This window comes from Sus scrofa, chromosome X (assembly GCF_000003025.6).
Source record: "Sus scrofa isolate TJ Tabasco breed Duroc chromosome X, Sscrofa11.1, whole genome shotgun sequence".
In the NCBI taxonomy this organism is placed as follows: domain Eukaryota; kingdom Metazoa; phylum Chordata; class Mammalia; order Artiodactyla; family Suidae; genus Sus; species Sus scrofa.
The window spans coordinates 125,295,688-125,308,234 of record NC_010461.5 but is presented as its reverse complement, the minus strand read 5'-3'; the positions used below and the strand labels follow the sequence as shown (position 1 = coordinate 125,308,234).

The window sequence follows — 12,547 nt, the reverse complement described above, 5'->3', positions numbered from 1 at the left end:
CCTTCTTTCGCAGGCATCAATGGCTATGTTTTTGATAGCTTGCAGCTGTCGGTTTGTTTGCACGAGGTGGCATACTGGTACATTCTAAGTGTTGGAGCACAGACGGACTTCCTCTCCGTCTTCTTCTCTGGCTACACCTTCAAACACAAAATGGTCTATGAAGACACACTCACCCTGTTCCCCTTCTCAGGAGAAACGGTCTTCATGTCAATGGAAAACCCAGGTTAGTTACTTATATTATTCTTTTTTTTTTTTTTGTCTGTTTTGCCTTTTCTTGGGCTGCTCCCACGGCATATGGAGGTTCCCAGGCGAGGGGTCGAATGGGAGCTGCAGCCACCGGCCCACACCAGAGCCACAGCAACGTGGGATCCGAGCCGCGTCTGCAACCTACACCACAGCTCACGGCAACGCTGGATCCTTCACCCATGGAGCAAGGCCAGGGGCCGAACTTGCGTCCTCATGGTTCCTAGTCAGATTCGTTAACCACTGCTCCACGACGGGAACTCTGCTTATATTATTCTTATACTGATTCACATGCCTTGTGAACATAGATATTATTGGATAAATACCACCTAGAAGCCTTTGGAAATTGCATAATAATCTCCTTCTGCACGCACACCCTGAAACCACTGCGAAGCCTTCAGAACGAGGTGGCCAGCAGCTTCTCCTCCTCCCCTTCCCTCCTAACTATGGCCTCAGTCTCACCAGATTGTTGCTGTGTTCATTCAGCTTAGCAGCCGGTGCTCGGCCGCTCCATGCTCCTGGCCACCACCCCCCAACATCTGTGGAGGGAAGTAGCTGAAACTACCCACAGATGTGGTTACTCTCCAACACCTGTGGCTTTTCTGGAGCTAAATTCTCATGGGGAAATTTCTACAGAATGAAAACCAGTCTCGTCATATACAAATATGTATTCACTTTCACACCTAGAAACTTATTTCAAGTAGTGTATTTTTGCGGGAAGCGAGTGAAGAAGAACTTGACAGAACTCCAGTAACACCTCTGGTAGTCTCTTGTTTGTTCATGTTTATGTTTTTGTTATCTGTTTCCAACTAAGTTGGAAGGTCTGAGCACAACTTGTTCATTGCTGTATCCCCGGTGGTTACGGTGCCTGACCTATAATAGATGCTTAATATTTTTTCAATGAATGAATTCATTAAATATGTGCAAAAATATTATAAAATAGTATACATAATATGGTTATAATTGTCCAAACCAAACAGAATGTGTACATGTGCGCAGGCAGAGAAAAATAGTTAAAATATCAATATTTTGAGAAGCTTTCGAACTTTGTTGGTGATAACTTAAATTCTACAGACAAATTAAAACTCTGCTTCATGTGTCTTGAGGGAAAATTTTCTAATATTGTATCACTGATTACAAAGCTCAAGCTAAATAAAGCCCCCAGGCAAGACTTCTTGTGGTCAGTATTGTAAAGCTGATGCCTTTTATTTTATTGAGGTAAAATTCACATAACATAAAATTCACGTTTTAACCATCTAAAACTGTACAATTTAGTGGCTTCTGGAACCTTCAATATGTTGTACAACCATCACCGTTATCTAACTCCAGAAAATGTTTATCACCATGTAAGAAACCCTTTACCATTAAGCAGTCAGTCCGCAGCTCCCTTCCCCCAGACCCTGGCACCCACTGCTCTACCTTCTGTCTCTATGGATTTGCCTGTTCTGAATATTTCATATAAATGGAATCATACTATTTGTCCTTTTATGTGTGGTTTATTTCATGCAATATAATTTTCACTCAGCAGGACTCATCCGTGTTGTAACACGTGTGTCAGCACACCATTCACTTCACACTCTGCTTGAACCACATATGTGATAATGATTTGTTGTGATAAGGGCGAGTGGCTACCACTGATCACAGGGCCATAGAAAAATGCATCGCATCAACACATGGGAGTTCCCGCTGTGGTTCAGCAGAAACAAATCTGACTACCATCCATGAGGGCGCAGGTTTGATCCCTGGCCTCGCTCAGTGGGTTAAGGATCCAGCATTGCCATGAGCTGTGGTGTAGGTTGCAGACACAGCTCGGATCCTGTGTTGCCATGGCTGTGGCGCAGGCCGGGAGTTACTGCTCTGATTAGACCCCTAGCCTGGGAACCTCCATATGCTGTGGGTGTGGCCCTAAAATGTACCGCCCCCAAATCAACACATTGTACATTAAACATAAGGGTATCTGTCAGTTATATCTCAATTAAAAAAAGAAATTAGCAGTTTGGTAGACTGCTTTTGTAAATAAAGTTTTATTGGGATACACACACAAAAGTAATGAAATTAATTTTGTATGTTCACTTTCTTGAAACCTTGCTAAATTCACTTCTAAAATCTAGCAGTTATTTTATAGATTCCCATAAGGTTTTCTTGTACACAAATTGTTGCAAATATTGAGTTTTGGTTTTTCCTATCCAACACTTACGCCTTTTATTTCTTTTTTTTTCCTTTGACTCAATTTTGAATAAAACTGGTCAGAGCAGAAAAACCCCTACATATACAAGTTTTGATGAGTCATTTTTACAATTCATATTTATTGGTTTATTTATTTTCTTTCTTGGCCTCCCTGTGGCATGGAGCTCTCAGGCCAGGGATCAGACCTGAGCCACACGTGTGACCTATGCCTCACCTGCAGCAATGCCAAATCCTCTAACCCACTGTGCTGGGCCAGGGAATTGAACCTGCATCCTGCTGTGGCTCTGGCGTAGGCCGGTGGCTACAGCTCCGATTCAACCCCTAGCCTGGGAACCTCCATATGCCGCGGGAGCGGCCCAGGAAATAGCAACAATAACAACAACAACAACAGCAAAAAAGACAAAAAAAAAAAAAAGAAAGAAAATAAAAGCAAAAATAAACAAATGAGGAATTCCCATATGGTTCAGCAGCGTTAAGTATCCAGCATTGTCACTGCAGTAGCCTGGGTCACTGCTGTAGCATAGGTTCAAACCCTGGCCCAGGAACTTCCATATACCTCAGGCACAACCAATAAAATAAAATAAAAACAAACAAATGAGACTGAATTAATCTTAAAAAGCTTTTGCATAGCAAAGGAAACCACTAAAATAGCTGAAAATACAACCCACAGAATGGGAGAAAATCTTTGCAAATGATGTGACCAACAAGGGGTTAATCTCCAAAATATGCAAACACCATATACAGCTTTATATAAAAAAAGGCAAACAACCCAGTAGAAAAATGGACAGAAGACCTAAATAGACATTTATGTAAAGAAAACATATGGATGGTCAACAGGCACGTGAAAAAATGCTCAACATCACTAATTATTAGAGAAATGCAAATCAGAACTACAATGAGGTACCACCTCACATCCGTGGGAGTGGCCATGATTTAAAAGTCTACAAATAACAAAAGCTGGAGAGGGTGTGGAGAAAAGGGAACCCTCCTGCACTGCTGGTGGGAATGTAAACTGGCGCAGCCACTATGGAAAACAGTATGGAATTAACAGAACACTGTAAATAAACTATAATGGAAAAAATAAAAATCATAAATTACAATTGCCAACCTAGGTGTCCATCAACAGATGAATGGATCAAGAACGTTTGGTACACACACACACAATTGAATACTATCCATAAAAAAAGAATGAAATTTTGCCATTTGCAGCAGCATGGATGGACTTGGAGGGCATCATACTAAGTGAAATATGTTGGACAGGTAAAGACAAATACTGTATGATTTCACTAATAGGTAGAATCTAGAAAATACAACAAACTAGTGAATATAATAAAAAAAAAACAGACTCAGATGTCGAGAACAAACTAGTGGTTACCAGTGGGGAATATGTACTATGACACTAGGAATATAGCTAATATATTATAGTAACTATATATAGATTATAATCTCTAGAAATTAATTACTTGGTTGTACATCAACCATGTCTCAATAAAAATTTTTAAATGTTTTAAATTGGAGTTCCAAAAATAAATAAGTAAATAAATAAATTGGAGTTCCCTTATGCCTATAAATGTAATAAAATTCATTAGGTAATTAAAAAAATAAAGCTGCCAAGTGATTTGAACTTGCAAAAAAAAAAGTCAACTGATTAGTAACCTAAAAAAAAAATAATAAAATAAATTGGAGTTCCCGTCGTGGCTCATTGGAAATGAATCCAACTAGGGACCATGAGGTTGCCAGTTCAATCCCTGGCCTTGCTCAGTGGGTGAAGGATCCAGCATTGCCCTGAGCTGTGGTGTAGGTCACAGACATGTCTCGGATCCCGAGTTGCTGTGACTGTGGTGTAGGCCGGCAGCTGTAGCTCTGACTTGACCCCTAGCCTGAGAACCTCCATATGCCGCAGGTGAGGCCCTAAAAAAGCAAAAAAAAAAAAAAAAAAGCTTTAAAATATTTAATTAAAAAAACTCTTCAAAAAAGAAAAATGTGGAGTTCCCGTCGTGGCGCAGTGGTTAACGAATCCGACTAGGAACCATGAGGTTGCGGGTTCGGTCCCTGCCCTTGCTCAGTGGGTTGACGATCCAGCGTTGCCGTGAGCTGTGGTGTCGGCTGCAGATGCGGCTCGGATCCCGCGTTGCTGTGGCTCTGGTGTAGGCTAGTGGCTACAGCTCCGATTCGACCCCCTAGCCTGGAAACCTCCATATGCCGTGGGAGCAGCCCCAAAGAAATAGCAAAAAGACCAAAAAAAAAAAAGAAAGAAAGAAAAATGTGATATATACGTTTATATATATATGTGTGTGCATACATATATGTAAATGTGTGTGTGATGGTATATTATTCATCCATCAAAAAGAAGGAAAAATTGCCATTTGTGACAATATGGATAAATGTGGAAGGCATTATGCTAAGTGATATAAGCCAGACAAAGACAAATATGGGAACTCTTAAGAGAAAAAAAGAAAAGAAAAATTGAACTCAGAAACAGGCAGTGGAATGGTGGTTATAGTATGTTTTGTAATGTGCTTTTCCCCCTCACTTAATAATATATTTGATGTTTTTCTATATGCCAGTTAATAAAAGATTGGTTCATATTCTATGCCAGGAATATGACACTAGCCTCAGATTACTAAAGAGCTTTTGTCTATTGAAGCCTGAGATGTGCCCCTACCCACTTGTGATCAGCTGGGCTCTGTCTCTCTGGGTTGCTTTGATAGGAACTAGTTCCAAGATTGAATATCAGCCTAAAAAATTAATTAGTTCACTGAAAGCCCTGGTTATATTGCTGAGGTCAGAGGCAGGTCCATATTGTCTCAAACTTGGCCAAGAATCTTATGCGTGTGTCAGAAGTTGGCATAGGTCAATCCCTGTGGCATGGATTCAATCCCTGTCCTGGGAATTTCCTTATACTGTGGGTGTGGCCAAAAAGGAAATAAATAAATGTATGAACAAATAAGTTCATTTGTATCGGGTTTTTTTTTAGATTTCACCTAAAGAAATATCATGTAATGTTTGTCTTTCTATGTCAGACTTACTTCACTCAATATGAGAATCTCTAGGTCCATCATGTTGCTATAAATGCCATTATTTCATTCCTTTTCATGGCTGAATAATATTCCATTGTATATGTGTACCACATCTTAATCCATTCCTCTGTTGGTGGACATTTGGGTTGTTTCTCTGTCTTGGCTATTGTGAATAGTGCTGCAATGAACATAGGGGTGCATGTCTTTTTTATTTGGTTATTTTATTGATTTTTCATCATAGAATCAACTCTTTCTTTAAGCCTTTGGATTGAGATTTATTAATTAATTACTATAACATTTTAATTTTATTTTTATTCACACATGTAATATAAAAAGATGTTCTTATTAAAAAATTCAACCAGGAGTCCTGGCTCAGTGGAAATGAATCCAACTAGGGACCATGAGGATGCAGGTTCGATTCCTGGCCCTGCTCATTGGGTTAAGGATCTGGTGTTGGCCATGAGCTGTGGTGTAGGTTGCAGACATGGCTCAGATCCCGAGTTGCTGTGGCTGTGGTGTAGGCCGGCAGCTGTAGCTCCGATTTGATCCCTAGCCTGGGAACTTCCATATGCTGCAGGTGCAGTCCTAAAAAGAAAGGAACAAAAAAGTTGCTTGCAAATGTTGTGTGAGTTGAGGAGGCTGCTCAGGTGTTTTGTTTTCATTGATACTTGTATATGTATATACTTTTACCACCATGGAATTCCTTCACTCAGATTCTCCTGTTCACAGTAGAAATTCAGTATTGTTAGCACTCTTTTAGTTACCTGTATCCTAAACCTAAGTCCTGCTCCCTTATACTTACTCATCCTACAAATTGGTCAGAGTATGTGTTTGGCATTATGTTATGTGATTTGAATGCATTATCAGATACTACTAGTCTCATTTACAAATTAGAAAACTGGAGCTCAGAGAGTTCCTTGGACTTGCTTAAAGCAACACAGCTGGTAAATTGTATAGCTAGGATTCGAACCGAGGCAATCGTACTCTAGAACCCATGCCACTATGTTGCATAGCAATAATAGCCCGCCTATATAAACTTGGCTGAATTAAGTCACGATCTATCATCACCAAAGAGTCCGTGTGACTAAGAGTCTCAACTATTGTATGTCAATTATATTTCTCCATTTTTATCCCAATATATATTCATTTAAATCACAGCCCTTTCTTGTGGTCACAAACAGGTACACTAGAGCCATGGTTGGGCTGCAGTCCATGGTGTACATTTAACCCAACGACCTCGATATAATGGTACCGACTAGTGTTTTGTTTTTGTTTTTGTTTCATTTTTCTGGGAATAGAAGAGAACCTCTAACACAGATCTTGCTTGGGACCTGGGCTGTGAGTAACCAGAGTTTTATTCTTCCTTATCTCCAGGTCTCTGGGTCCTAGGGTGCCACAACTCAGACTTGCGGAACAGAGGGATGACAGCCTTACTGAAGGTGTATAGTTGTGACAGGGACATTGGTGATTATTATGACAACACTATGAAGATATTCCAGGCTTCTTGCTGAGTGGAAAGAATGTCATTGAACCCAGAAGCTTTGCCCAGAATTCAAGACCCCCTAGTGCGAGCCAAAAGCAATTCCAAACCATCACAAGTCCAGAAGATGACGTGGAGCTTGACCCGCAGTCTGGAGAGAGAACCCAAGCACTGGAAGAACTAAGTGTCCCCTCTGGTGATGGGTCGATGCTCTTGGGACAGAATCCTGCTCCACATGGCTCATCCTCATCTGATCTTCAAGAAGCCAGGAATGAGGCTGATGATTATTTACCTGGAGCAAGAGAAAGAAACACGGCCCCATCCGCAGCGGCACGTCTCAGACCAGAGCTGCATCACAGTGCCGAAAGAGTACTTACTCCTGAGCCAGAGAAAGAGTTGAAGAAACTTGATTCAAAAATGTCTAGTTCATCAGACCTTCTAAAGACTTCGCCAACAATTCCATCAGACACGTTGTCAGCGGAGACTGAAAGGACACATTCCTTAGGCCCCCCACACCCGCAGGTTAATTTCAGGAGTCAATTAGGTGCCATTGTACTTGGCAAAAATTCATCTCACTTTATTGGGGCTGGTGTCCCTTTGGGCTCGAGTGAGGAGGATCATGAAAGCTCCCTGGGAGAAAATGTATCACCAGTGGAGAGTGATGGGATATTTGAAGAGGAAAGAGCTCATGGACCTGCTTCACTGACCAAAGACGATGTTTTATTTAAAGTTAATATCTCTTTGGTAAAGACAAACAAGGCACGAGTTTACTTAAAAACTAATAGAAAGATTCACATTGATGACGCAGCTTTATTAACTGAGAATAGGGCATCTGCAACGTTTATGGACAAAAATACTACAGCTTCGGGATTAAATCATGTGTCAAATTGGATAAAAGGGCCCCTTGGCAAGAACCCCCTAAGCTCGGAGCGGAGGCCCAGTCCAGAGCTTCTGACATCTTCAGGATCAGGAAAATCTGTGAAAGGTCAGAGTTTCTGGGCAGGGGAGAATACGGTGGCAGTGGAAGAGGAAGAACTGAGCAAAGGCAAAGAGATGATGCTTCCCAACAGCGAGCTCACCTTTCTCACTAACTCGGCTGATGTCCAAGGAAACGATACACACAGTCAAGGAAAAAAGTCTCGGGAAGAGATGGAAAGGAGAGAAAAATTAGTCCAAGAAAAAGTCGACTTGCCTCAGGTGTATACAGCGACTGGAACTAAGAATTTCCTGAGAAACATTTTTTCACCAAAAAGCACTGAGCCAAGTGTAGAAGGGTTTGATGGGGGGTCACATGCGCCGGTGCCTCAAGACAGCAGGTCATTAAATGATTCGGCAGAGAGAGCAGGGACTCACATAGCCCATTTCTCAGCAATTAGGGAAGAGGCACCCTTGGAAGCCCCGGGAAATCGAACAGGTCCAGGTCCGAGGAGTGCGGTTCCCGCCCGCGTTAAGCGAGACTTGAAACAGATCAGACTCCCGCTAGAAGAAATAAAGCCTGAAAGGGGGGTGGTTCTGAATGCCACCTCAACCCGGTGGTCTGAAAGCAGTCCTATCTTACAAGGAGCCAAAAGAAATAACCTTTCTTTACCTTTCCTGACCTTGGAAATGGCCGGAGGTCAAGGAAAGATCAGCGCCCTGGGGAAAAGTGCCGCAGGCCCGCTGGCGTCCGGGAAGCTGGAGAAGGCTGTTCTCTCTTCAGCAGGCTTGTCTGAAGCATCTGGCAAAGCTGAGTTTCTTCCTAAAGTTCGAGTTCATCGGGAAGACCTGTTGCCTCAAAAAACCAGCAATGTTTCTCGCGCACACGGGGATCTCGGCCAGGAGATCTTCCTGCAGAAAACACGGGGACCTGTTAACCTGAACAAAGTAAATAGACCTGGAAGGACTCCCTCCAAGCTTCTGGGTCCCCCGATGCCCAAAGAGTGGGAATCCCTAGAGAAGTCACCAAAAAGCACAGCTCTCAGGACGAAAGACATCATCAGTTTACCCCTGGACCGTCACGAAAGCAATCATTCAATAGCAGCAAAAAATGAAGGACAAGCCGAGACCCAAAGAGAAGCCGCCTGGACGAAGCAGGGAGGGCCTGGAAGGCTGTGCGCTCCAAAGCCTCCGGTCCTGCGACGGCATCAGAGGGACATAAGCCTTCCTACTTTTCAGCCGGAGGAAGACAAAATGGACTATGATGATATCTTCTCAACTGAAACGAAGGGAGAAGATTTTGACATTTACGGTGAGGATGAAAATCAGGACCCTCGCAGCTTTCAGAAGAGAACCCGACACTATTTCATTGCTGCGGTGGAGCAGCTCTGGGATTACGGGATGAGCGAATCCCCCCGGGCGCTAAGAAACAGGTATGGCTACGTTGGCTACTCCTCTGTCCTACCCTGGGGACCTTTGTCTTGAGCAGGTGCCGAAGCCATGGGAAAGGCACAAGCCGTCTGGGGGTGGAGAGGCCACAGTGGGAGGATGTGCTTGTTGGGGAGCACAGCGTGGTCGGGCAGGGAAGAGCAGACCGACCTGAGGAGAGTCAATCCGTCCACCAGTGTTTGCTGAGCACCAGACACGTTCATAGACCCTGGAGCACGGCCAAGTAGGAGCATGAGATAATAAATTAATAGAAAAAGAAATAAGGGAGCCTTTTCTTAAAGACCATTATTTTTTTTTTTAATTATTAAAGTATAGTGGAGGCGTTCCTGTCATTGCTCAGCAGAAACAAATCCGACTAGAAACCGTGAGGTTGCTGGTTCGATCCCTGGCCTCACTCAGCGGGTTGGGGGTCTGGCATTGCCATGAGTTGTGGTGTAGGTTACAGACGCAGCACGTTGCTGTGGCTGTGGTGTAGGGTGGCAGCTATAGCTCCGATTCGACCCCTAGCTTGGGAACCTCCATGTGCTGCAGGTGTGGCCCTAAAAAACAAAAAAAAAAAAAAAAAAAAAAAAGAGAGAGAGAGAGAGAGAGAAGCTATTGCAATTGTCCAGATAAGAGAAGGCAGTTGTTTCGAGCAGGGTAGGGTGGTGAATGTCTGAAGAAATGTAGGGGTGTTGGGGTGTGATTTGAAGATGAGCAGAGAAGGCTTTGCTGTCAGATTGAGTATGGGGTGCTGGGACGGGCAATGGTGAGAAAAGACTCAAAGAAGATTTTCAGTTTTTGTCCTGAGCAACTAGGTGGATAATGGTGACATTTAATGAGATGGGAAAGGCTTGAGGCAGAACAGATGTGTTTGAGGAGACACTCGAAGGTCTGTTTTGTACATGTTTATTTAAAAAAATTTTTTTTCTTTTAGAGTTTATTTTTGGGGGGGTTCTTTTTATCTTTTCTAGGGCCACACCCATGGCATATGGAGGTTCCCAGGCTAGGGGTCGAATCACAGCTGTAGCTGCCGGCCTACACCACAGCTCACGGCCACGCTGGATCCTTAACCCACTGAGCGAGGCCAGGGATCGAACCCACAACTTCATGGTTCCTAGTCGGATTCGTTGACCACTGCGCCACGCCGGGAACTCTTGTACATGTTTATTTTGAGATGCCTATTAGACATCCAAACTGAGATGATGAGTAGGCAACTGGATATATATGAGTCTGGAATCCAAGGGAGAGGTCTGTTATGGACATAAATTTGGGAGTGATAAGCATATTAGGAGCATTCAAAGAACACGTGATGGGATGAAGAAGGAGTAAAAGTAGATGGAACCCAGTGTTCCGCCAGGGAACTCCTACAGTGTTGTGTTAAGTTCTGATGTACAGCAAAGCGCTTCCGATGTATATATATTTTTTTCATATTCTTTCCATTGTGGTTTATCATAAGATACTGGGAATAGTAGGACCTTGTTGTTCATCCATTCCTCATACACTAGTTTGCCTCTGCTTATCCCTAAATCAAAATCTCTGTTCTTGATCATAATTTAAGCAAGTCTCGGACTGGCAGTGCCTGCAGATATCTGACAGAAGAATACATAAAACCTCTCTAGTGGAAGAAGCCAACGTTAAATTGGGTCCCTAATTCACACCATACACAAAAATCCACTCACCGTGGGTTACAAGTCTAAACATAAAAGCATTAATCTCTTAGAAGAAACAAATAAGGAATATCTCAGTAACTTTGGGGTAGGAGAAGAAAGAGAATTGGTATCAAAAAGCACTAACTGAAGAATGTTTTAATAAATTTCACTACATTAAAATTTTGAATTTATGCTCATCAAAACATAACAAAGAAAGAATGAAAAATTAGCCACGGAAGGGGAGATGTCCGCGAAAAGCCAGGACTTACATCAGAATATATTGGAGTTGCCGTTGTGGTTCAGTGAGTTAGGAACCCAACACTGTCTCTGTGAGGATTCGGATTCGATCTCTGGCCTCGCTCGGTGGGTTAAGGATCCAGTGTTGCCGCAGGCTGTAGCATAGGTCCCAGATGTGGCTCAGATCCACTTTGGCTATGGTGTAGGCCGGCAGCTGCAGCTCTGATTCGACCCCTAGACTGGGAACTTCCATATGCCCTAGGTTTGGCACTAAAAAGACAAAAAAAAAAAAAGGGGGGGGGGATATGTAGAGTACTCCTTTGAGTCAATAAGGACAAAAGCCAGTTTATCCAATAGAAAAATTGGCACAGGAGTTCCTGCTATGGCACGGTGGATTAAGGATCCAGTGTTGCCACGGTTGTGGTGTAGGATACAGCTGTGGCTCGGATTCAGTCCGTGGCCTGGGAATTTCCATATGCCATGGGTGCCACCATAAAAAGAAAGGAAGAAACTATAGCTACAGACAACAACATAGATGAATCACAACTATCATGCTGAGTAAAAGAAGCCAGAAACCAAAGCATGCATGCAATATGGTTCCATTTGCACGCTCTAAAAATAGGCAAAACTAAACTACATCCTTTAGGTGTGTGTATATAAGTGGTACAATTATGAGCAAGATCAATTGACTGTGGGCTTTGATAAGCCACTCACATGATCTGGATACCACCTAATGTGGCTGATCTTCAGCTAGACCTCTTTGGTGAACCCCTAGTCTCCGTGTAGTTGCCAGTATAATCCACATAGGTATCCCGTGTGTCCAGACCGCGCAGGCAGCCTCCTCCTCCAGCGGATTGCATCACCATCCCTCCCTCTGGCCAAAGCAGAGAGCTGGCAGTTATCTTTACTGCTTCCGGCTCCTCTCCCTTCCCCATGATGCTTCCAGCTCATCATCAAATACACAGAAGACAAGCACATGAGGCATTTCTACCCACCTGCTCCATGAGGATACTGCTTGCCCTCTGCATTTTCCTCCAGGGCTCAGAACGGAGAGGTGCCTCGGTTCAAGAAGGTGGTCTTCCGGGAATTTGCTGACGGCTCCTTCACGCAGCCGTCGTACCGCGGGGAACTCAACAAACACTTGGGGCTCTTGGGACCCTACATCAGAGCGGAAGTTGAAGACAACATCATGGTAAGTTAAGGACAAGGGAATGACAAGACACTTATTCCTGTATATGTTTTTTGGTGTGTTTCTGATTCTAAAAATAACGTACTCTCACTTTCGAAAAAGTTTTAAGTATAGAAAATAAGGCGGTTGAAAAACAATGCCATAATTACCATTTTGGTCTATGTTCTTATCTTCCTCTATGTCCTCTTCTCTTTAT

General features: G+C 43.1%; 1 protein-coding gene across 1 annotated transcript in view; it reads left to right on the top strand.

Moving 5' to 3' along the window:
* Positions 1-12,547, top strand: part of F8 (coagulation factor VIII) — an 85,524-nt gene that overhangs the window by 42,619 nt on the left and 30,358 nt on the right. The window contains 4 exon segments of the mRNA NM_214167.2: positions 14-223; positions 6,825-6,932; positions 6,935-9,278; positions 12,201-12,354. Of these exon segments, the coding sequence (NP_999332.2) occupies positions 14-223; positions 6,825-6,932; positions 6,935-9,278; positions 12,201-12,354 (2,816 nt within the window).